We start from the raw sequence: 27,877 nt of genomic DNA on the forward strand, positions 1-27,877 counted from the left end.
AATTTTATAGTATCTTATGCTATTTGTTATAGTAAATGAGTAATATTTTTTATATAAATAAATAATGAAAAAGGCCTTTTTTTCCGCATACAAAGAGAACATATTGTAATCCTTAAAAAAAAAAAAAAAAAAAAAAAAAAAAAAAAATGCAATCTGGAGTTTTTGACGAATCTTTATTTCGAACTTCTCCGAGTCTGAGAAACGCATTTATAGGATTATATTTGTCTGCCTGTGAACGCGATAGCTCGAAAGCGCTTTGAGCTGGATGAATAAAATTTGGTTTGCGGTCCATTTTGAAGGAAAGACTGTCCGTCAATCTATATAACCATATTATAAAAATGCGATGTCTTTATAACATTTTGATTTCAGTCAGCCGACAAAAAGCCGTCTAAAATCCATACAAGGATTTCCTCTCTACTACAAAGCATAAAACGTTCCTGTGCAGTATTCTAAAAATAAAAATTTGAGCACTCTCCCAGCATTTATGGCCTTGTCAAAGATTCACAGATTTTATGCAAGGGAGAAGGGGGATATCACCTTTATTTATGAATATACAAAAAACTTTTGAGGAAGCCACAATTTAAAAAAAAAATAATTGGATTTAACATAATAGAACAGTAGCAAATTTTTCCATAGTTAATATTTATAGCAATATTATTGCATCTATTGCCAGTTTCATTCCAAGCGATAATGTTGTCTTTTAAAACGGTGATGCCTCACTTAGCTCAAAATTCAGAATAGTCGTGCTTGTAACCTCTGGGGGGGGGGTCAAAATATTCAGATATGTTATATTTCTAATGAGAAAGTCTGGCATAAACTGAGGCCCCGCTTATGATGTAGTTATTTTCTGTTAAAATTTTGAAAATGGAATGAAGGGAACTGAAACTATCTCAGTTCTAATCCTCTTTTAACCATTGTCAATCATAATGGTTTTATTTATTTATTTTTATGAAAGATGAACATCTAATACTTGATTAAAATAAAGTATACTTTCCGCTTCTATAATAAATAAATAAAACACGAAATTTGAATATTAAAAAGTTTAATATTTTTATTTCCTGTGCTCTTTAAGGAATCAAGACATGAGTCCAGAAGATGAATTGAAACAATTAGAAGAAAAGAGAAAGTCGTTTGCTCCGCTGCGAGGAGATATTCAACATCTGGCATCATACTTGGGATTAGAACGAAGTCCGGAAGCGTTGAAAGAGTTCTTCCGCATCCTTGATCAGGTAACTTCTATTGAAACTGTTTCATCTTCACAAAAACAATTTATGTATACAAATATACGATGGAAAAAGTGAAAATAATTTACCTGAATTTTAAAGAGTAACAAAAGCAATATTTTATTAGATTTAGTAAATAAACGTTACATAACAGCATGTAATATTTTTGAGCATTCTTATAAGATGGCAGTTCCCAGCAAATGCATACATCATGCTTCAAATTGTTATATTACATATAGTTTTGGAATGATGTATTAGTAGCAGGTTATACAATCATTATCCCAGTCTTAGTGCATCTTAAGACTTACTAACATCACGATGTTAAATAAAGAACACATTAAAATTACTGCAACATGCAATATAATCTATATTGAAAAGTTCAAAACCATCGTAGTTCTTTGGTAATAACAAAAGCAAAACATAACTGAACCGAGATTTGTATTTTCTAGTTACTATGATCATGTTTGGAGCACTCTGCAATATAAATATTTGAAGAATTTTCCGAACTTGAGAATATTTATCTGAAAGGAATTCTTTCTTTTCTAGAATTATATTTTCGTTTCTAGCATAATATTAAAAACTTTTTTTTGTCCCTTTTTTCATCATTATTTCTGTCTGCAGGAAAGGAAGAATTCTTTAGATGTTCGTGTTTATGATATTGGACTCTGGATGATCAGAACTGATGTGAAAATGAAAGAAAAAATGCAAAAGGCATTTCAGGTAATTTCTAATATTTATAATAATCCGTAAATGTTAAGAAAAACATATATATATATTTAATTCAGGGAAGATATACTATGGATACAGAACAATTCCACCTCGAAAAAATAAACCATCGAATATAGTCATTTGACTATCATCCGATACTTTTCAATGTTGTAAAGAGATTCAAACCATTTTCACAGTTTTATTTAAAAAATTATTAACATTTTTTTTTTTTTTTTTTTTTTTTTCATTTTCGTATATTCGAAATGGTACATTGTGAAAATGTTACAATGAATGCATATTTTGATGCAAAAACTTTGATGAATTTCGAATTTTACAACTTTAGTACGAAAAGAAATTTCTTTTTGGTATTATGTTTCCATGGCTGCACAATGAATCAAAATGACATATGGACGGATATTGTATCTTTATACTAATATGCTTCAAATCAAAATTGGTAACAAATTTTTATCTAAATCCTCAAATAGGAATGAGTAAATTTATTAAATACATAATCAATTGTTTCACTGTGAAAATATACAAAAAATAAATAAAATAAAATCGAACTTTTAATCTAGAACATCACATAGAGATAATCGTATCATTTTTCTAGAGATAATCTGGAAAAGTTTAGTATCTAAAGAGAAAAAAAGAGTTTAAAGAAAGTTATCTAAAGAGTTTAATATCTAGAAGAGCTGGTATAAATTGCCGATTTGCCATTTCCGCAATTAAATAATAAAGAAAATAATTTAAATAATATAAAAAACGATAGCAATATTGAATATCACATCTACTATGATCAGCTATTAATTTTTACATTCTCGTATATGTAGTATAGAAAACATAGTAATCATAAAAAAAAAAAAATTCGAACTCGAGATTTTGATGAATCCCCACGTTCCGAGTTCGAAAAACACATTTATGGAAAATGACCATCTGTCTGTGGCAAAGATAACTCAAAAACACTTTGAGCAAAATCTATTCAGATGAAGTCCATCAATCCAGCTGTTCGATTATAAAACGAAGAGAGCTAGATATATAAAATTCAGAACATAGATTTAATATTTATAGAGTAGACATCTGTCAAATTTTAAGCCAAATCCAACAACGGGTTGACTGAATGTCAGTCTAAACTTTCAGAAACATGCGCAGTAAAAAAGTAAAAAACGCAGACTTAAATATGTTAAATATGGTAAGGGATTTTGGGACTACAAATGAAGTTTTGTGTCAAATTTTTATTTCATTCGATTGGGAAGAACGTGTCTAAAACACAAATTTGATTTTTGGATACCATTAATGCATATCAGGGATTAATCACAAAATAACTCGCCAAGAATGATTCGATAGATTCAGTAAAAATGCTAAATTCAAGCCAAACGTTAATATTTGGCACACTAATATCATGTAAGGTAAGACAAGTTTATTAGAGAATATACAAGGAAGTTTTGGTTAGATCATTCCCACTGGTTTTTACTGTCATTCTAAATTCTGTGGCGATTTTTCTTTTCATTTTTATATGACATATTTCCTTTTATAAATAAATTTATAATAGTAGGGTTTTAACCTCCTTTTGATTGAGATAAATAGTGTGAAGAATTCGCCTTAAGTAAAAACCTGGCCAATAATTATCCTATTACATTACATTATATACATAATTTTGTTCCTTCGAATATTTTTATTTTCTAGATTTTGGATGGGAAGTCCGAAAATTTGGATATAATTGCTCTTTATTGGAAAGGAATAAAATCTCTGAAAACCTTAAAAGCAACAGGTAAGTAACATAAACAAAACTTTCAGGTAATTATTTTTAAATTTTCATAAACATTATATGATAATTTTCCAAACCATAATTTTAAACATAATCATTTCATTAACAGCCGTACAATTAATTTAGCATATATATGGGAAGTTATTATAGCTTTGATTCTTCAATTTAAAATACAATTTTTTTCTCTCTTTACTAATTATTCGTTACCATAATAAAGATTATGAATGATAATTTTCATTAATTCACTTAGCAATACAATAATATTAGTGTTTGTTGGTTAATAACTGCATTTCATAGGCAGGATATTATAAGGATGTCTGTTAACTTTGGCTTACTATAGATATATATCTGCAGTGCTCCTGTGCCCATCTTCACTGCATGGTTCATTTCTTGTCATTTGATAAAATATAAGGTTAAATAGAATAACAATCAATAAGATAAATGATCTCATAAGAAATATAAATATCATATTGATATCCTTTAAGCACAATGAAAAATTAATTGAAGGAACAAATAATGATCAATAAGCATAAAATAATCTACATTAAAATGAAAGTTCTTTTCAGATATGTAAAATAATGATTTTTTTTTAAAAGCAAGACCAATAAAATAATACAACATTCATACATAAATATTAATATAACTGATATTATTTTAGATATTTTCCACATTAAAAGATCAGTTTTTCTTTTTTTAAATGAAAGGTCTTTACGGGCTGATAAAATTTTCTGGACTGCAAATTAAATACATCTAGTATTTTTATAAATATATTTGTAATGACCCTCCTATCAAGCTCAGCAATCTCGTGAAGTGAAAACTATGAATAAGTGATCAATTTGCAATACTAAATTAATCTGAAAATTGTACTAGAAATTCATTTTTTAATAAAAAAAAAATTAGCAATTTGAAAATATATTACACAATGAATAAAAGCTTTAAAAAAATCTGATTATTTGCACAAATATAAAATACAAAAAAAAAAATATTTTGCTACAATATTTAATAAAAAGAAAGTCTGTTAAATTTATAAGGAAAAAAATTCAACAGAAAAAAAATTTCAGAATGTACAAATTGGAAAGAAAAAATATGTTCCAGAAAAAGTTTAATAAAAAAAAAATCCAATTAATAGATGATTGTGAATTCATTAAAAAATATATAACTCTAAATTAAAAATTAAAAAATATTTTAATCTACAAACATGAGACTTTCTAATAAAAGGGTGCTTTCTCTAATGATATTTTGATTCATCATTAAAAATAATAGAATTAATCAGATAACTTAATTTTTGACATTCAACAGCTTGAACTATATCAAAATTGCTCTCAATTTCAAATTTTTGCTTCCATTATGCATTTTTTTCTCAAATTAAGATTGCAGCAGATTTATTTTAAATGATGTTAATAAAAATATATAACTTTATCTCAATATTATTAAGATTTATTTGAAAAGCGAAGGAATGTTTATTTTAAAATGTGGATTTAACTTATAGAAATTATTTCAAAATTTAAGGAAAATAGAATTTGTTTTGGAATTTACTGGATAACTTCAATTTTTAGAGATTCCTGTCACTGTGAAGACCATTAGAAGCTGATATTTTTTAAATATAAAATACTCTTCATCAATGAAAATAAATGTCATTGTGAATTTGGCAAATGCTTTTAGGAACATGAAAAACTGAAACAGGAAAGAAACTTAAAAGCAGAAACTGTTTTTAATATTTAAATATTTCATTTATACAGTTAACACAACATACAGTCAATAATAAATTTAAAGTAATTTTACTTTTTTTTTTTACCTTGTAGATAAATTTGATCCAGAAGAGCTATCCAGCAATTGAAGCATCAATTCATACTTCATTAATATGTATTATAAAAGCATCAAGAATAAGTATTTTCATCATTTTTTATGTACTTCTTTATTGAGAGAAATTAAAGTTCTTATTATATGTACCAATTTTTTTTCTTATAATTTAAGAAATGCTTTAAATATGATGTATACATTCTATATGAAACAAACATGAGTAACAGGGCTCTGTGGTGACCAACAATTGCATATTTAACATCTGCATAGTTAGCATAGCTAACAGTTCATCCAGTATTTTATATAAGCTACACAGAGATTTCATAATTCATTTCATACAAGCTTTTGCGATCATCTTGTTCAATATTTGAAGAAATAGATTTATTTTGCTGAATACACTGCCTTGAATGAGGGTCCACCTTTACACCACTTTTATCATAACTCTCAGTCAATTCCAGTGCTTTTATAATGGACACAGGCCTCTTAGGATATGGTTTGACAGGAGAGGCTTCCAGAGGTGGGGTCTTGTGTCCAGCTGCCCTCCGACTCTGTGGAGAAGCTGTAGTTCGCCGAGACGGTTGTGGACAAGGAGGACATCCACCATGCACCATTGGAAGATCAGGTGCATGCTGCAAACGCCGAGCTCTTTCCTCCCAAAGCCGTCCTCCATCAGCTAACTCTTGAATATTGTCTGCAGTCTGATTTGCTCTTGCTTCATAATTACCATTTGCCTTATCGGCAGCTGCACGTGCAAGTTCACTTTCTGAAGCAAATTTTCTGTTTGGACTGATACTGCGGGCACTTGATCGCCCTGTTCTACCCGTACCATGATAACCATAATAGTGAGGTGTCGGAGGCCCTCGCCGAGATCCACTCTGGTGCCGCTTTACAGCTGCAGGTGACTGGCCAGGAGTTAATGAGGCAGGAGAGCCAGGACTGGACCTACGCGAGGGGGACTGCTGGCGATTACGGCTGCCATCCGACCCAACAACAGGGCTGGTAAGGCTGCGAGGAGGTGTTCGCGTTGAGCGGGGACTATTCACGATGGCCCAGGGTGGCATGCCTTCAGGAGATCGAGGCATGATTTGAACAGTGCGCTCATCCATGGGTATTGATGCCCGCGGTGCACGAGGAGTGGGAGGACCAGCACTTCCATAGGGTGACCATGGCTTGCTCTGTGGGAGTATATAGGCAGAGCGATTGCATTCTGAGGGTGAGAAAAAGTTGGTTTTGGATCCATGGCGAGGGATTGGTGGAGACGGTTCACAATCCTGGGACTGACTCTGGTTATGGTCATATGAATCAAGTATTACATCTACATCTGACAAATCACCTGCTCCCTGAGACATCTGAAATAAAAAAATCTACATAATACTAAAATTCATTACTAAGCATATTAACCTACTCTATGATCTAGTGACCGCCAAATACGATTTTCATTGTTCAAGAATGAGCAAAAGCATCTAGAAATGGTTCATGGCAAAATAATAAATCCACTTTAGAAAGGAAAAGGAAATATATCATTGTATCTTATTTAGAATCAAAGAATATGTTATTGCCTAATGTTTGAAAGCACTCAGCTGCAGAAAAAGAATTTCTATTCAGTAATAAGAAAGAAAAGGAAGCAACTACCCAGCACCTAAATTAACAATTCATACCTGTAATAAATACCTACCTAGCCAGAGAGTGCTTAAAGCTGTAAATAAGAAAAAGAAAAAAAGCTTTTAAATTTCTTGAATACTGTTCCATCTTATAAGTTTCTTCCAAATTACTAAGCAAAATAACTAAATCCCTAATATACATGCCACTCAAAATATTTATATGAAGAAAAATGTCTATGCTACAACTTAACACACAAAATCAAGATAAAACAAGCTTTATCAAATTCATTTTGTATTTAATTCTTCAAAACTACTAACAATAATCAATTAGTCAATTTAATAAACTATGAATATACAACTTTCTATATTGTGTATTCATTTACTTTTGGAGTCTCAAACTGTACCTAGTATTATCATTAACTCTTGCATAAAAAAGAAATAATTATTTTACTCTATCTTAAATAAACTTAAAAGTTCTGTCGAGCATAAAATTATTGTTTCTTTTTAAGAAATTATTCTATTTTTTTTAGTCATCTTCATCTCTTAAAATGAATACAATATTCTATAAATTAATTCTCACTTCAGCAACTGCCTTTGTCATTACTGAAGATGAAACTGCAGGGATAAGGATTTATCAGAACAAGCAATTATTAAATTATTTTTTATTAATAAACAAGCAATATGATCTTGCATATAGTTAAAACACAGGTTATTTGCACACTCATTAACATATTTCTAACAGATCACTTTATTCTAAACATAAAATTCAATTCCTTAACCAATTAAAACAACATACATACACATCAACCCTAACTGTATACACCCTCCCCACACGTACACACATCAACAAAATTTTCATTTTGGTGTAATCGAAGTGTAATTTTGTATCTAATAAAAATGAAATCTTATTCGCTTTATTATCATTTTTTTGCAAAATTTACTATCAAACCATTTGTATTATGTTCACCATGAATATATGTCATCAGTAGACTTTAAAAAAGAGGACTTAAGAGATTTTAAAATAAATTCCACAGTTAACTGGTTCATTTTTTATTTAACCCCTTGTAATGTCACAATGACATAAAAGTCCAAAATCTGTTTCGTGATAGAGGAGGACTCATACAAAAGCAGTAGATTAAGTATATATTAAAAACCAGGCACGTTAACAAAATAAAATTTCTAAAATTATAAGAGCATTGTTTTCAACAAAGTAGAATGTTTGGGCAGGAAAAGAGGAGAATATAATACATAGACAAGTACTGTTGATTTCTTCTGCAGTAATGCATTACTTAACCACACAAAAATTTAAAAACTTTATAGCTGAATACTAATGTATAACAGATTAAAAAGCACAATTGAATTTACTTATGTGGTATTATATAATAAAATTAATGTACAGAGCTTTTAGAATTTAGGTTTGAATTGTGAGTAACAAAATAAGCTTCAGAGTATCACTTGTCATTGAAGAGTGCCAATTAGATATTTAAAATTGCAAAATATGTTAATAAATGATTAAAAAATGTATCAATAGCATTTTGTTAAAAAAAAAACACACGCAGGAGTTAAGCAGATGTATGATGAGAAAAAATTTGAATTTCAGAAAGAAATTAATTACAAGTAAAAGCTATAAATATTATAAGAAATTAATTGCAAGTAAAAATCAATTAATGCTATAAGTTAAGGTTTAAAAGTCATGGATGATTTGGCAAGTAAAATAATTGTGCTTTTAGATAAACAGTCAATTTTGACACACATAATTCAATGCAGATTGATCAGACTATTTAGAAATATGTATATATTTATTTCCAAACATTATAATTTTCAAAAGTAATAATTTTTTGTTCTGCAGAGCAATATTACTAAAGATTTCAATAAATACTATGTTTAAAAAAATATTTAATAAATCATTTCAATGCAAGATATATAGCTTTTCACCAACTATAACAATTATTAGAAGTTGAAATTATTCCATTTTGAGGCTGTTTTCGTAACACATCTTTAAACATAGTAATTATTTAAAATAGTTTTAGAAAATGCAAATATATTTTTTAATAACACTATAACAAAAAACTTTCAAGGATATCTTTAAAAAAATCTTTATTATAGCTTAAAACAGTATACTCAACTTCTTTCATAATTTTGCATAACCATCTCTTAAAGGCTTTTGCTTTTAATAAATTTTCTCACACTGCAAGTCATAGTTTTATTGCAATTTATGAATATTTATTGGTTAACATTTTATTTTCATTTCCTGATTGCAAATAATTTTATTGACTAAAGTCGATTTAAACTGCTTCCTTTTAAAATTAAATGCCCATTTTTCAAAAATGTCATGACATTCCTCATTACAGACATATCATTTTCTCTGGCCCAATAATGTGATTACAGACAACACAAACTTCTTACCTGATTTATTTAATAAAGTGAAACTACCTGTTAATAACAGAAAAATATTTTCAAAAAACAATCACTAAATCAAATATGTAGATTAAAATATCGTAATAACAATTTCCATGAGAGCTAATTAAGAAGTATTCACTCTAAAAATTCAACAAATGAGAAAATTATTCTTATGACACTAAAGAGAAATAATAACTTTCATTAGATAATCTCTGAATCAAAATAAATTTATCTGTAGTTGCAAGTTCCATATTTTAATTTACTTGGAATTGTTGATATATATTTTAATTACTAAAAAATGCAAATTAAATTTCCAAAATCATACAATTATTCAGATTATTTTACTTGAGCTTAAACTTCGTTCCTCTAAGTTACATCATTTTTCCCAAGAAATTACCAAATAGATGATAAACAAAAAGAAAGATTTGTGAAAAGTTCTAACAATTCTTATCTGAATTTCGAAGATACGAACAGAAAAAGTGAAAGAAGAAAATATTTCCTATCATATACAATATATAAAGGCAATTCTAATCAAAATAAATGATAATGAATTCAAATATTTATAAATACTTATTGAAGTAAAATAAAATTTCTGGGATTTCAAAGTTCAGTTTCAGTTAAGTTATTACTCAAAAAGTGTTAACAAATTCTAAAGTCATTTCATATATCATCCAATATATTTTGCTTAGGTTGATTCATATTCCCAACTCTGCACAAGACATTACATTAACCCCACTCTGGTAATATAAGAACCAAGAAAGGGAAAACATATTTGCCAACTGCTGCAACATATTGCAGTAAAGTGATTATGAAATGAGCAAATCATTCAGCCATTTAAGTACATTGTTTGATACATATTGATTACGTCTTTCAATAAAAAAAGAGCAATAGAAACTGAATAGGACAGAGTCCTATCTGTCCAGTATCTAAGTTCAGTAAATATTTTAATTTTCCAAAGGCAGCATTTGTTCATATTTTAAGAGAATTTTTAAGCAATATATTTTGAACAGGAGATAAACTGGACATATAATTTAGATAAATGCAAAATTTATTATTATAATCCAAGTAATACATGGATATAAAAAAATGAATGCCGAACAGAAATTTGGAAAAAAAATATGCAGGAAAGAAACTCAAGATGCCTTTTGTTCTGAGGTATATAAAATATTTTACAACATCCTCTAATACTAACAAAGCCATGCAATTTTTGTTCTTTATTTTTTATAACATTGTGAAACATTCCATTATGCACAAAAAATATTTAATATTTAAGCAAATAAAAATGATACATCATAATTCAATTTTTTATAAAATTCTAGAATAATTTTCAAACAGATTTAATATAATTGTATAATAAATATATTACAATGAATTGTTAAAAAAAGATACTGCCATGGATCTAAAGTAAAAATAATTCAGAGCTACTTAGGAGATTCTCAGTTGAAAGAATTATTTGTCACAGTGCAAAATATTCTTACAAAGAAACATTCAATGAAATTATAGAATAATATGTAATTTTTCAGAAAAGCAATATAATTTAATAAAATCAGCAATTTTTAAAAATAATAAAAACAATAAAATTGTCTAATAAATTAAATTTTTCTTACCTTATTGTAAGCAGAAGTAGTTGAGCGAGCAGAATTACTATTGTCCATATAAACTTTTACTTGATTTTCACCCATATGAGCCGAAACTGATGGAGCTGCCACTGACAACTGCTTTCTAGGTTTTCTTCGAACTTTATGACTGTAAAGGGCAACAAATTAAATGTCTAACCACTTATATATAATTTCCAATATTTTTTATGCATTACATGATTGTTAATTCAAATGTTTCATATTTGATTTGACACATTTTTTTGAAGATTCTATGACTCTAGTTTAGAAAAGCTATTCATACATTAACATTATTTAATAAATTTTAAATTAGTGTAATTGTAGAATTTAATCAATAATAACTTTAACATATTTTATATATATGTATATATAAAACATAATCACTTTTAATTTTTTGAACAATAATATATAAATACAAAATAAAGTTTTCTGAAATTTATTTTGAAATGTTATTATTACATATCATATGTAAATCCTTTAGTAGGAATCTGAAGAGACAAAAATTATTTGTAATAAAAATTTGGTTGTATGATAACTATCTCTAAATTTTTGAAAGGAAGCAATAGAAAATAAAGGATTGGTAATTAAAATGCATTCTTGACAAAACAAGCATCTGACAAAATTTTAAATCATTGTATAATAAAACAAAAACGAAACAAAAAAAAACATACCTTTACAACAGTTACATAATTTTCAACTTCAAAGCAATGTATTAAATAACAAAAATTGCTTTTTAATGTCTTCTTACATGTGTCTTCTAAATGTGCATAAAGAATGTATTATATTAATTAATACCTTGCATTCTGAATGCAACTTAAGAAGAAAAAATAACATTTTCTATTTTAAGCATTCTTTGATAGACTGCAGAGAAATATGATTCCAATAAACTTCATACAATGATAGATATTTAAGAATAATATTCTGACTAAACTGCAATATAAAGTATAATATTTTAACTATCTATTCAATTCAATATTAAAGTAATTCAAAGTTAACAATTTCTTCAAGCAAATATTTGCACTTTAGAAAATTCAAACAGTATTAAAGATAAAGACTGACCTTGGATAGAGAGGACCACAGAGAGTGAAGCAAACATTTCTCCAGCATCCTCTGGAGAAAGGGTTATAACCACCTTGAAACTTTCCAGTTACCTAAAAACACAAATTAATAGCCCAAATAAAAACATAATAAAAGAATGAAAATAATGTGAGCAATTTTCCAAATGTTATTATTCATAATTATTAAAAAAATCTTTAACTAAAATTAATTCTTTAAAAAGAACACTTCACCATTCAATTTACTATTCACATTAAAAATATCATTCAGGAAACATTGATAACAAAAACTAATGGGCTAATGCAAAATAAATTCTATTCTAAAAATTATACAATATTTATATATATAATTTATGAATGTCAAACTCATTTATTGATAGATATGTTTTGTGACAAAAATCTACAAATCTATATTCAAATAAAATTATATTTTCATTTAATTTTGGGGGGGGGAGGGCATTATACTCATAATTTCAATAAATTGTCACTCTGCCTTTTTAAGTGCTGACGCAGAACATAAAAGTAAAATACTATTTAAGTTCACAAATGAAATAACCATGAATATTATTATTATTTGATATTTGCATTTGCTGATGATACGGCTATTGTTGATCGAACAAGAAAAGCACTTTAAACAGGTTTTTTTCTGGACTACAAAAACATTTAAAATCTAATTTCATCAGCAGAAAAACCAAATAATTCATCTAGAAAATTTTGATTACGCCTGTTCTCAAATATACTGCTGAAGCATGGCAATGATTCAGAAAGATTGCATAGATTAAATTTAAAAGAATAATTTTAAGTATATTTGGTGGAATTAAATGTGATAATTACAGAAGAAGGAGAACCAAATTTACAAAATATTTAAAGATTCTGATATTAAATTTACAGTAATACAGAAAATCAAATGGGCAGGACATATAGATTGGATAAAATGGCACCTCTTATTTATTACAAGAAAGAGGCAGGCCAAAACTTAGGTGGACTGCTTAGACCAGACAAGCAGTCCACAAAAGTTTTAATCTGCCTCAACTGGAAAAGGATTTGAAAACAATAGTTTTCAAATAGTTTCAATTTATAGCCTTAATAAATTGAAATAAATTAACTCAGAACAAGATGGCATGGAATGGAATTCTGAGGGAAACAAGGGTCCATAAGAGGCTGTTGTGACAGTGAACAAATTTATTATTATTAATATATAGATTACAAACACTGTGATTACAAGTTGGACCATATACATTTTTCTCTTATTAAAGGAAAATATTAGTATATGCTTAATTTAGGCTTAAACTTCTTATGTGAAAAATTAAAAACACCTCCTTAATATATTTTTGACAATTTTATACATAATGTAGAATGATAACCTCAATATTTTAAATTATAAAAAAAAGGTTCGTGATTTGCTTATTTTTGTTATTTGTCAATTAACAATGATATATTTTTATTACATCTGAAGAATAGGGCAGCTTGGGGAAATGTACATGCAAGATGTTATTTTAATACAAAATAAATATGGAAATCTTAGAAAAACAAAAATGGTAAAGAAAAATTTATAATACAATAATAATAATAAAAAAATTGGGAATTTTCAAAAAAATAAAAGTTATGGACTAAGTATTAGAATATGGTTAAAATATTTAATATGTGGATAGATAGAAGTATTGAAACTTATAATTATTAAAGGTTAAGATCAAAAAATCTAAAAAAATAATATTAAAAAATGATCCCTTATAAGGAAGGGTTTAATTTATTTTACATAAAATCTATAAAAATCATTCAATGAAAATTATATTTATAATTTTTATATTTACAATAATAAAAACTGTTTTGTTTGAAATAAAATTGTTTTCAATTTTCCTTTTTAAATCATCACAAAACAAATTTTATCAGTATTTAGTATATTGACAATGCAGTTACAATACCTGTTCATTGGTGGTTCGCCCCCTTGATACAAGTACAACATGAAATCCAGTAAGCCCTAAGACTGGTATGAAAAGTAATGCAATGATTACTATAATTACCAAACTGAATTAGAAATTAAGGATTAAAATATTTAAAAAAAAATCATCCAACATTTTTTATTTAAAAATAATTTTATAAAATTATATTATTAAAAAGTACTATGAAGCAATGTAATTTCTGGAAATAATAACAATGAAAATATGAGTGTGTTAGAACTCAGCAGGCTAGACTGCTTGACTTAGGACTACCAAATTTAGCATATATATATAAACTTGGAGAATGGGAATGTGCACCATGGAATGACTTTTAAAAAAATTTAAGTCACCATTTTAACTAAGCAAAATTTTCATGTTTTTCCACAAAAACCTCCAAAAATATTGCAAACAAAAAAATTTATGTCATTCAAAAATTTAAAAATTGTCTTTTTAATGATATCAATCTAGCTGTACAAATCTTCTCTAAAGTTTGCCAATGTTTAAAAAAAAAAATTTCCCTGATTTCCAATAATAGATTACATTGTTACCTCAAAGTTCAAACTGTTTTCATTATTTTGTTAACTATCTGAAAGAGTGATTAGAAACAGAAGTTACAATGCTAAGAAATTTTGATGAATTGGATATTTACATTTTTAATAGAGGCATGGTATTACTGGACTGTCTCCATTAGAAAAGTTCATGTACACAATAAAAAATTAGATACTATATTAGCCATTTTGCAGAATTACACAAGAATGACATTATATCTAAATTCTTTATTTGAAATAAAATATAAACAATATTTCTGGCAAACTAATTAACTGCCAGAACCAACTACTTACAAATAAAAATATAACAAGCTTGAAATCAAAAAGAAAGGTGGTAAATACATTTATGCTTAACAAAGAGAATTGTCACTTTCAAACTAAATAGCAGGAATATACTTTTGATTTGTATGACTTGTCTAGTTTGCAATAAGTCACACAAACAGACTGAAAGTTTCAATTAAATAATTATTCAATAGGATAATAAGATAAATACTCACTTCATATTTACTGGTACTCACGCCAAATTTACTGAATACGAATAAATTTTGCCAGTGGCTAATAAAGCCATTTGATTTTCTTTTAATATATGATCAATCAAGAATCTAAGAAAGTTACATGAAGTTGTAGGTTTGAATTAATATAAATAGTTTGTGCCAAATGACTATAATTATAAAAGAGTGAAAAATTTTATATTGCACAACATTTTATTTATTTATTTAAGCTAGAATATTAGCATGATTTATTTTGAACATTTAAAATTTAGCAATTTAAGCATTATCTTATGCTTTAAAGTTAGAAACACCATACAGACACTTAGTTTCAGGAAATTAAAAATAAACAGTAACTAAAAATAAATTTTATATCTTAAACTAAAATTTAGAAACAGAAGATTAACCTGTAAAAAATTATAAAAACATATTCCTATCCTTCAACACTGAATCAAACACAGAATTGCATGAAAACAAAAAAGAATTAAAAAATAAATGTGAAGTTAAGATAAGAAAAATGTAAATATCTGAAACATAAAAAATATATGCAAAAGGATACGTAACAATAGTATCTCTATGATAAAGTTGATCACGATGCTTGAGAGTATATAAAGTACAAAAAGAAAAAATGGTTATCATATGTACACAAAGAAACACCAGAAAGAGAAAGAAGAATCTATAATTCCTCCGTCCTATGCAATTATTAATCCATGGGCAATGGTGATCAAATGTCTGGAAGAAAGAAAAATTAAGTTCTAAAGATAGCTATTAATTGAGTTTTACTTTTATAGTTATGCAAGATTTAATATATATGAATACTTAAGTTGATTTGTCTATAATAATAGTACAAAAAAATCTATAGCTTATTCCTGTTATAAGTTTTTACCTTGCTTGCAAGTAAAAATAATAGAGAGGAACATCTAGGCACAAGGCATTCTATACACCTTTATTGGATAATTACTATAAAATGAATGATCAAAAATGTTTACCCTTTTCAACCCATATTGAGCCTTGGAACTTTTGAGTAATAAGAGTAGGCATTGGTTATTCTTAAATAAAATTGACCAGTTACTAATTCAATTTAATAAGATTTCACTTCTTTAAATAAATTATTTCATCACTGTTATTCTAATTGACTGAAAAATAGTTCCCATTATTCATTTATATACATATATACATAATGATAAAAATCAGATAATACAAAAATTTTTTATTTTCCCATAAAATAAGTAAATACACCTAATTATATTTACAGTGGTCAAGCATAAATATTATCATTTGCAACTGTTTTCAACAAATATTGCAACTAAATGAGAGAAAAAAATTCATCATTCTTTAAAGTTTAGGACAAAAAGTATAAATTTTTAGACCAAGTGTTCTATTGTTACATTGAATGAACTTCCTAAAAAACTTAATAAAAAAAATGCACAATTAAATTTAAATTGAAGGTTAGCATATAAATCAATATTTCTAAAAAAAAGCTGAATCGATTTAAAATAATATTTTTAATAATATAGATTAAAACTCAAATAAAGTACATCAAATATTTCTTATTTAGTAGTTTATGCACATTGAAAATATTCTAATATAAATATATATAAATCAATAGAGACATAAGAGATTTTCAAAATTCAGTTAAAAATTAAAATTTACATAAACAAGATATAAATAAGACAGTAATTTTTAAAAATTTCCAACATTATGAAACCGAAATTTACTAATGCAACAAAATGTAAAGCAAATGTTTAAAGCATAAAATGTTTATGCTTGTTTTAAATCATAAACATCTTACATATGTATATATTTAAAAATAAAATTAAATCCTTAAAACATTTTCTTTGGAATTTTGTAATCTTTTAATATGGATTGAAGGAAGAAAAATATTTGTAGCATTTACTGATTTTTTAAAAGAAAAAGTTAAGATTCAAATAATTTTCCCAAAACTTAATTTATTAATGAATTTCTCTGTTCTATCAAATTGAAATCTCAACAAAGAAATCACCATATAACAATATTATTTTATGATAGAAGAATCAAATATCTATATAAGAAAATTCATGTGCAGTTTATTGTAAAATTAATAAAGCTTATTAATAAGCTTCAAAGTATTAAAAGAAAAATTTTAAGGTAAACAGTTTAGTAATCAATAAAACAAAAAATTAACTTACAAAAATTATTATAAAAATTCAAAACAAATTTAAAAGAAAACTATATGCCTAGACAATTAAAACAAATTATTTCCAAAAAAATTTTTAACTTTAGGGAAAGAAAAAATAAGAAATACTTTACCTCAATACACCCATTACAAACACTACAATGAGAACATCTAGGTGGTCTATAAAATTGGCACGTAACGCACCATTTCATTCGGACAGTAATGCCATTAATTTTGATATTTTTATACAGGGGTGCATGGAAGTCATCTTCTTTATCTTCATCTGGAGTTGCTATAAAATTTAATTTTAAAACATTATCATGATGTTACATTAATTAATCCTAGGAAAGATCATTTATTAGGTTTGAAAATGAATAGTAGCAATCATATAATTACGATTGATACAATAATGATATTAGCTTGAAACATTTATAATCCTTTGATACAGTTACCAGCTATGTGTGCCATTAATTCCCAAGGACATAAGTTGCAGAAAATCTGAAACCCCAATTTTACTGGTAATTTGGATGAAGCAGTCTACTATTACCACTTTAAAGACATCATGCTACTAAATTAGTTATAAAGACTGTAGTAAAATGTTAAAATGAAAGAATTGTATAATTTTAAAATTCTTTACTGGCATAATACAAAAGAGTGACAAAGAAAACCATCCTTTATGTCCTCAATATTTTGAAATGTGTGAATACAATTTAATCAATTTCTTCTGGACAAATTAATTTTTTAATTATATTTTTTATTTAAAATATTTTAGTTCATCATATATATATATTTGGAAGAACAGTTTAAGCTAAGTTGTGAATCCATTTTTATAAGTCTCCAATATTTTATTATTATATACAAGAAAAGAAAGGAAAAAAAGAACTTATTCTGTAATATTACACACACAAAAATGAATTTAAAAAAATAAAAATTCATTGTAATAGGTAAACAAAAAAAAAACTTCAGAAGAAAATTCCATACATAATAATTATTTCTGAGAAATAGATGAATCTGAGGGTTCAGAACAATTTCTAAAAGTAGAATAAATTAAGTTTTAAAAAGACTTCAAATGGCCCAATACAATTTGAAAAAGAAAGCTGAAAACAATTAGCAATAAATCCAACAAAGAAATAATGATATATCAAGGAAAATAGATCTTAATATAATCAACATTTTAAAATTTTTTGGTTGCTGAATGTATCTGGTTGTAGGTAGAAACAAAATAAATGCAGTTATATGTATGACCATTTCTCAAATATTACTTAAGAACTTCTTGCCATATTAGGGAAATAATTTAATCTCAAATAAGGTCAGAATCAGAAAAAGAATTAAAACAAATGATATAGCACTAAAATACATTTAAAAAGTTTGAATACATAACCATATGTATTCAGAAAATGTTTATAGATGATAGCTGTATAAAGGAAAATCTTTATAATGCTGGGAAACAATATAAATACTTTTTAAAATTTAATGTTCCAACATCACTTAATTTGCGATGTTATTATAGAGTTTGTTAAAGATTGATTTGGTACACAATTTGTAGATTAAAAAACTGATGAAATCAAACAAGAAATTTCATGACATTCAAATTAATGCCGTCTAAAACATCTTTCTTTATTTCAAAAATGTGTAGAAATTATTTTCTGTGATCATATTATTTTAATAGTTATTCTAGAACAATGCTTCTAAAAGAAGCCACAATTTGGTGTATCTAATTAAATAATTATTTTTAATCTAAATACTTCTAGGTAGTAAACACCAAGAGACCCATCCACCCTTCTCTCTGCATATTTTGCAGATAGTAGGAAACATCATAACATTGAATAAACTTGAATTAGATCACAATGCATTAGAAAAATAGTAAAAATAGATTAAACAACGAGCAGAAATAAATTTAATACTATTTGAAAAATAATCTTTAGCATTTTAAGGTAATTTAGAAATATTTTTATACATCAGTTTTTTGAAAACATATTGTCAAAAATATTAATATACACTGCAAATTTTGCATTTTTTTTTTATAAATGACTTAAACTTGCAAAAATTGCCCTTAAGTTACATATATACCAAACCTGTACCAATTTTAGTAACACTAGATCCAATTGTCTTGTTCTACAGACTAGCAACAGACACTAACTTTTATTCTTATTAGAGAGAACCTTTCAATTTTTATGAATAACATAATTACTGAATTCAGAAAAAGCAATACAGTAATTTAATTAGGAATTTTAATGGAAGAAGGATTTTCCAATAACAGAAAATGTAACTAATATGTAAATAACAGAATCAAAATTTCTTTTAATTTAAAGGTACTCAATTTTTTGTTAGAAAAAGTTTTGTGTACTTTAATAATATATACATATATATCATAGTCATCATGAAAAATTTAGATAAAAGAACCTAGTTCCTATTTAACTTGCTAGTTTTTCCAAATCAAAATGCACAGTCATATCTAGAAGAGGTAGAAAAGAGCATATATTTAATAAAAGTTGCTTGTCACTGGCATTTGTCAAATACTGACACTTGTCGTTTGATAGAGGAGATATAAAAATTTAACATATAATAATTTTAAAAAATCAAATATTAAATATGCTATTCTACGATTCAACAATTATATTTTATATTGTGAATTATTTCCTTATAATAATTTACTTCCAAACTTAAATTTCACGAAATTGACAACAAAATACAGATAACAAACTCAATGATATTACTGACAGCAAATACAAAAAAAAAAAAAAAAACAAGAATTAACTTATTTAAAAGACAGTAAATTGCAAAAGCAAAATTTTCTTGATAAATGAATGAAATTATAAAGATAGATAAAATAAATAACTTAAAGGAAGGCTTAAAATTCACTTCTAGAGAAAATAAGTTCGTCTAAATGTCATAAGTACCAAATGAGTACAAAAATAATAATAGCCAAAGAAATTCAATAAATACTGATACTTCTACTGATAATTTTCATATTAGCCAAAAAGCAATTTAAACACGATAAAAATGTAGTAATCTCAACACAAATCAGAAAATCAAAATCAGTTTCTGATATTGTATCATATTAATAATCACCCGATTCTAGTCTTAAAATTCAAAAACTTTATCAGTAACTTGATACAATATTTCAGGCTGTAGTATTTGCAATATTTAATATTTTTCATTATATTCATATATAGAGTCTGTTTTTCAATTAGAGCATTTTAGATTAATATATAGACTTTAAAATTATACTTTGCTTATACATTTTTTTTTCCATCCAGAAATAAATTTAAACAAGGCATTCTCCCAATCATCAAAAGCCTGAGAAAAGACTGACTAGTCTGATAGTAATATCAACAGAGCATGAACTTTTACCTAATCTTTATATATTTTCATTATTTCAAATATTCGTTAGAACAAAAATAGGGAAAAAAATTAATTTGCCCATACAAATATAATTTTAAAAAGTATGTTAAATTTATAACTAAAATTTTTTATTAAATACATTATAAATAAATAATGTTTTGAATAAAAAATATGAAAATTACTGAATAAACTTTTCTCCTTTGGAGGGCTTTTAAATATTTTGCTTGATACAAGTATGATTATATAATGATAATGATAAATTTTCTTTTGCCAAGAAGTATCTGGTACTCTTACATTAGACTTATATTAATATTCACACATTCTTGCATGCATACATATACATGTATATAATTAATATTTTTGATGCAATCCTTAAGCTTTAATTTTCTTGTTCTTAGGAAATATTATAGTTTTAATATCTTCTAACGCATTAGACTGTTTCCAATTCTATTACATAGATTTATATGGGTATTATAAGTTTAATGAAAATATTGTTTTAAGATACTTCACTTTCTCTCTCATAAGATCACAAAGGTTTTTTTTGAAATTGACTTCCAAAATTTAATCTTTCTAAAATAGCTGCACTATTTAACCCTACAACTGTATATTTAATTGGATTAAAACTAAGACAAAGCATATTTGAAGAAATAAAACAGTTATTACCTTTGGGTATAATACCAGGGTCCATGAATGTAGCCAATGTGAAATTGGCCACCACGAAAAACGTGATGATAGCCTGGCATATTGGAATTGCTATATGATAGGTATTTGTCAAGTAAGGACATCTGAAAGAAAAGAAAATTAATCTACAAAATATTTTTTAAAAATTAATGAAATGCTACATTTTAAACAAAAAATTATTAATAATTCACTATGAAATTTCTGACATTTTCTAAAAATAGGATCTTTAATATTTCAAGGACCACATTACCTGGAAATGGATAATATTTACCTCCATAATATTTTAATACTTTGAAATTCATTTACATATTTTGTGAATTTAAGAAACATTTATACATTACTTTCAAGATAAAGTATCCAATAAAAAATAAATTTTCGGACAGAATTCATTCACATTTGAAATAATTTTTTTCTTAATTAAATGCATGTTAAAAAACCCCAATATCGTAGTTTTCTTGCCAAACACATTTTTTAAAAAAAATGTAATAATTCAAAAATTTAATCAACAATTAATTTTTTCCCATCAAAAACTTCAGAGAACTTTCAAATCTTTAGTCAATAAATTATAATAAAATAAACAATTAAGTACGTAACTCTCAACATTAATTTAATATCAATGAATATTAATTAAAATCAACAACCACATGTTAATTCACAAAAATATATACTATATTTGATGTAAAAGTAATATTTTACCAAACATAGAGCAACAAGTTGTTAGCAAACAATATTCCCCAGCATACATATTAGAAAATATTTTCGTTTTGTGCAAACTACAGAGACATTGCATGAAAATTTAATGTAATTACAAGACTTAAAGTATACATAAATAAGTAACCCAGAAATGCGTGAATGAAATACACCCCATAAAATAACATATTACTTACGGAAATACAAAGAAAAGAGATGTTGTAGCTATTAACAATGTCCATGCGCAAGTGATTGGAAAAAATTTCGTAATCGATTTACATTTGGACATTCTTTTAAGGTTATAAACCTTTACGATACTGTAAACTAAACTTTAACAGAAGAAAATTTTCGTGATCCATCAAATGCAGATTAATATGTTCTACAATCATAGGTTACATATCTCCATTCAGATATATTGCCTAATTTACAAGAAATCATGATCCCACATCACATTTCAGTTTTACCATAACAGTCTTTAAAGTGAATGCAGAGGCATTAGACATTTCGAGCAGAGATAATTCAATTCCTAACAAGACATACATTAAAACACAACAAAAATTTATCCATCTTCTACTACATTTTCATACCACGCTGTTTGCGCTGCCATTCACAGAACCAAAACATACTCGAAAATGAAGAACGGGAGGGAGAGCAAGTACTGCATCTTCATTATCGAATTAATGTCGCGCTATAAGTTTTGATTTTCATCTGACTTTCATCGCTTTCCAGCTATTAACTTCTGGAATCTGGACTGGTTTCGTAAATTTATCTTTGCAAAAATAAACATAACATGTTAATCAAATAAATAATAAAAATCTCATTAACTCAAATTTCTTAACTAAAGCATTAAAAAAAATTATTGGGTTTTTTTTTTTCCCGAAATTTAATCTTAATAATTTATTATTGCCTATAAAAAGTTCGAAACATTTGGAAAAAAATTGCAATAGGACTTTTTTTTTTTTTTTCCAGAATATTGTAGTAAGGAGAGAACTAAACATTCAAGAAATTTGGCAAAAAGCCCTCCATCTATTTTTTAAAGAAAATAAAGAAGTTTGACGAAGACAAAATAAATAAACATTCAAGTTTACATTTCGAAATACATTTTCCATTCAGCGTCAAAAAAGTAGGCAGTGTTTCAGCAATAATTGAAATACTAATATGATTTAGTTTGAAATGCTGCAAACTCATAAATTAACTTTTATAAATGTAGACAAAAGAAGTCAATGTTAAATATACCTATAAGTTTAACAGAAGAAATTGTGCATTTTTCTTCCAACAATTTTTTTTTTTTTTTCTTTCCTATATATATAGAATTCGTATTCAAAAAATTAGAACTCGAGTAGATTTTCATGAATTTTCACGTTTCAAATCTCCCTGAAATCGAAAAATAATAATAATAATAATTTTGGAAAATGACCATCTGTCTGTGACAAAGATAACTCAAAAACATTTTGATCTAAATAGATGAAATTTGGCATACGGAATTTATACTAAACATGTAGATTTCTATCAAATTTTGAGCAAAATCCACTCTAAGGAAGTCAGTCTGTTAGGGTATTCGAATATAATTTAATACGATAATTGGAAAACAAAGAGAGCTAGATAGATAAATTTCGATACTTATAATTAACATCCATAGTCTAGACACTTATCAAATGTTGAGACAGATCCAACAAGGGATTGACCATCTGTCGGTCTGTAATTTTAAAAATAAGTAAATGTAATAACTCAATGTCGCAATGACTTAAATATATCAAATTTGGTATGTGGGTTTGGAAAATAGAAACATTCATTCATTTATTTAAAATTTGGTGTGTCCAGAATATTTATCAGAATATGATACCTTACTGCATAAAATTTAGACTTCATAATTTTTGAAATATATTTATAGGCCGGAACAAAATATTATTATTGATTTCATTTCAATCCTTTTGAAAGCAAAACTAAAAACTGAATTTTATGCTGAATCTGAGAAATTTTTGGTGAATTATTCTTTGAGATTTTATGCAAATTATGAAAAATATTTTGTAGTTCACATAAGACTTAAATACCGAACGATTCTGTTTGCAGTACTCATATTCAATAATAATAATAATAAATAAATAACAACAAAAATGATAAATAAAATAAAACGCTTCGTTTCATTAAAAAATATCTTTACATTAATTGCAATTTCAGCATTTCCACTTTAAATTAAAGTTGAAGTTTTACCGGAAATGACAACAAATTAGCAATATATATATAGTAAATTGAACGAAACGATCTAAACAACAGTATAAGTTTGATATGACTATCAAAATTTGAAGATTAAAAATGTTTTGTTTGAGAATATTAAGAGACAAGTTACTTAAAATATTTAATTGAAAATTGTAGCGAGCGGTAATACTGGTGAATCGGCTGGTCACCAAAGGCGGCTAGTAGAAATATAAAAAATACGATAACGAAAGGCTGAGGGCGCTTGTCTGACAATTAAGGCATAAAATTTTAAAATCTTGGGATTAGAAGAAGAGCAGTGATTTTAAAACAGATATCAGGTGATATAATGTATCATTTGATATAATGGTGCATAATACCAACTGATATAATGTATAAAGTAAAAACAGTGAACAATGTAAAAGGTATTAAATACATGCAAAATACCCAATAGCCTTTAAGAAATTTAAAATATTTGGGTGTGTTTTCTCACCATAAGTCCAGTAAAAGTAGTGGCAGTGATTAAGAAAAATGCAAACGATATGAGTTAAAAGGACATTCTATTAAAATATGCTTGACAGTAAAATCCCGCTACACGTATGGCATATTGGAGCACTTTTGCCAAAAATGAGATGACTGGCGAGTGAAGCAAGTATGTCCAGCAAGAGGTGAATCGATTTGTATATCAATCTCTCGTATAGAGATAATAGACCAAATACCGGTATGAGGTTCACGGAATGTAATTTGTTATGGATCTGCAGATTCCATGTGTTCTGCCAAGTTCTGTAACGGCGAGTTTTGAAGAATTTCTTGATACCACAGAAAGGTAAACCTTGAATCAGAAAACGAGATGCTGATTTTGTAACAACATCCATGTTTCATTTAAATGCTTTCATGACTTGGAACGCAGGAAAATAATTTGTAAATTTTAGGAGTATTTGAAATTTTTAGGGGTATATATAGTATTCAAAGAAAAAATAGATGCATCCGATTGTTACTGAGAGAAAGTGCTTCAATGCGCTCATGTTTTTAGTGCAAATGAACTTTCATTGAGCAAAAGCGAAAATTGCTGTGGAGCACAAGATATTTCTACTAACCAGCAATGAAAACTGTGCAACAATTATGCAGACCATAGCTCAATGTATAGGATGGCAAGACAATGTCACAACCAATATGACCCTCTGATTTCGAACCGTCTGGAAAACTGGAACAAAAGAATTATACTGATAGAGATGGAAGAGAAAAAGGTGTTGGAAAACATGGAGAAGTTGAAGATTTATCGAACCATGGGAAAGGATTTAAAAAAGGAAATCTTGGTATAACATAAGGTAGAAAGAGAGATTCAACAGATTTAATAGTAATATTCTTTTGATCCTCTTACTGAATAGGAAGATGTGATAGCGACGGGCACCATATAATCTTCGAAGACTAACTACCAATATTATTTGGCATATAGGGTGTTCTGAAGCAAAACCAGCGGAAATGGTCTCCTTGGAAATTTCTCGTATACCATCTAATGAAGATCTTATCCTCCTTCCTCCTAATCGTATAAAATTGAGGCCGCAAATGACTTGTGTGGCAATGGCAAACAAAAGTTACGAAATATAGATTTTTGGTGCAAATCTAGTATTTTTATTGAATTCTGTTTTGTGAATATACATTTGAAATATACATTTTCCGACTGGCCGAAACCAAAGTTTGACAGAGAACAGTAGTTGTAAGATCACATACCGAATTTCATTGCTTTAAGTCATTGCATTGATGAATTATTGATTTTTCATGTATGCGAAAATACACAGACAGGCGATCAACACTTTGGCATTGGTTCAAAATATGATACATATCTACATTAAAGATTCTAAATCTGCATGTCAAGTTTTATTTATCTTGCTGTTTACGTCTTATAATTATTGTGATACTGGAACATCCAGAACAGCAATCTAAGAATTTCGCCATATAACAAATTTCTTCCTTCTGGTTCAAAGTTTTTTTGAGTTATCGTATTCACGAACAAATATAATTTCAGTAAATGGAATTTTGGACTAGTGGAAGTCTAAAATACGAAAAATCGTCAAAATTTCGAAATCAAATTTTAACTTCGAGTTCGATTGCAATTAATTCTCTACACTTCATGTACGAGAAAATAATAATAATAAATTGTTACTTTCATTAAATTTGATATAGTATCAGCATGAATATAGAATCAACATGGATTTCGAAAAATAATTAGTTAATTTCTTCAATTAGGTATCAAAAGAATGGCATCGAAATTTTTTTTTAACTACCTTCTTCCTAAAACTTAGGTCTTATTTTTAAAAATTCCTTATCAAAAAGCAATTATTTTGAGGCATTCTGCAATGTAGCATTTTTTTAATTATTATTATCCATATGTAAGATGTACTTGAGGTCATCCGTGGCAAAATTTGACGTTTTTTCGCCGATAATATTTATTCTTTAATATCAGATCGTCACAACTATTTTTTAAAATTTTGAAATCGCACTTAGTTCATTAATGAAATGTTGCAAAACTTTGGAATTATAAATCCATTCAGATAAATAAGGAATTTCTTTAATACCAAACTAATTTTCCTGTTAATGATCTCAAAATAAATGGTGCTTAAATTAATGGGGAAAGAATATTTAGATACATTTTTCTTCCAATTTAAATTCTAAGTAGCATTTCCTACATTTAAAAATTAAATTCTTAAAAGGTTTAATAGTCCAAATCTTTCGGAATCTCTTCATTCAATTAAAATCTTTTACGCAGTCATCAAATGCAAATTAGAAAACTTATTGTATACTTTTCAACCAGCAAGAAAAGACAACTTATCTATTTTGGAAATCCTTTCGCTTCTAATTTGATTATTTATATGGATGCCAATTTTTATCCTCCTTAAAGAGATTAGTCAAACAACTTTGTTTCTAAATTTTATAATGTTGCGCATTCTCCCCTTCTCCATAGCGATATTTAAATGCTTTCAATCCTCTTCATGACATCAAAAATTAATTCTAAGAGACCAAACTCGCCCCAAATCTCCCCTTTCGTCAAAGTCCTAATTTGGACATTACAGGCGCTTAGTTAAAATCTAGAAAGGAAAGGCATTTGTAATCAACCATGGAAAGAGAAAATTTCATTCTGCTTTCGTGTACGAAAAATTATCTCGAATTTTGAGGTACTGGAATATTCGCACTAACCAACCTTACAGAGTTAAAAGATCCAGTTGAATTCCAAACCCTCTAGAATATCGTGTTAATAGGCATAAATTTCTACCTAGTTTTTTCATGTCGGAACTCAGCTCACCGAGAATTTATTAGCAGGACTTCTTTATTTCGATGTTCTACCTTTTAAATCCATAAAAATGACAGAAGAAATTATTTAAAAATAAGTATATAAATGAACATACATACGAATATGAATGTTATCAATTTAAGAACAAAAAAATTAGATACTTAATTCATCCACATTTTGTAACAAAGTGGCAATGAAAATAATGTTACTGTGCAAATTGGTGGCAGTGTAGTGTATTAGTGGCAATGAAAAAATATATATTTCTGACTCAGATTCATTTTATAACAAGTTTACAAAAAAAGACCTTATAACCTCTATGCCATCAACTAATAACTTCTGCTAATTTATCAAAACAATATAACATATTGATTGATGTCTGCTTT

The 27,877-nt window shown here is 26.9% G+C and overlaps 2 protein-coding genes across 5 annotated transcripts in view; one reads left to right on the top strand and one right to left on the bottom strand.

Annotated features, from left to right (window-relative positions):
* Positions 1–5,645, top strand: part of LOC129961634 (lysophosphatidylcholine acyltransferase-like) — a 90,590-nt gene extending 84,945 nt beyond the window's left edge. For all 4 annotated transcript variants that reach the window (XM_056075156.1, XM_056075154.1, XM_056075153.1 and 1 more), the window contains 4 exons: positions 1,073–1,229; positions 1,845–1,943; positions 3,615–3,699; positions 5,499–5,645. In XM_056075156.1, coding sequence (XP_055931131.1) covers positions 1,073–1,229; positions 1,845–1,943; positions 3,615–3,699; positions 5,499–5,533 — 376 coding nt within the window. In that variant the 3' untranslated portion in view covers positions 5,534–5,645. The remainder of the gene's footprint in view (positions 1–1,072; positions 1,230–1,844; positions 1,944–3,614; positions 3,700–5,498) is intronic.
* Positions 5,389–22,628, bottom strand: LOC129961633 (palmitoyltransferase ZDHHC5-like). The gene is made up of 8 exons (XM_056075152.1): positions 22,210–22,628; positions 21,305–21,426; positions 17,431–17,588; positions 15,701–15,873; positions 14,091–14,193; positions 12,173–12,264; positions 11,105–11,243; positions 5,389–6,845 (listed from the first exon to the last, which is right to left on the bottom strand). Exons 1-8 carry the CDS (start codon positions 22,299–22,301, stop codon positions 5,805–5,807), a joined length of 1,920 nt encoding a protein of 639 aa, XP_055931127.1. The 5' UTR covers positions 22,302–22,628; the 3' UTR covers positions 5,389–5,804.
* Positions 22,629–27,877: the final 5,249 nt, after the last annotated feature.

The sequence above is a fragment of the Argiope bruennichi genome, chromosome 2, assembly GCF_947563725.1.
Source record: "Argiope bruennichi chromosome 2, qqArgBrue1.1, whole genome shotgun sequence".
NCBI classification, from domain to species: Eukaryota; Metazoa; Arthropoda; class Arachnida; order Araneae; family Araneidae; genus Argiope; species Argiope bruennichi.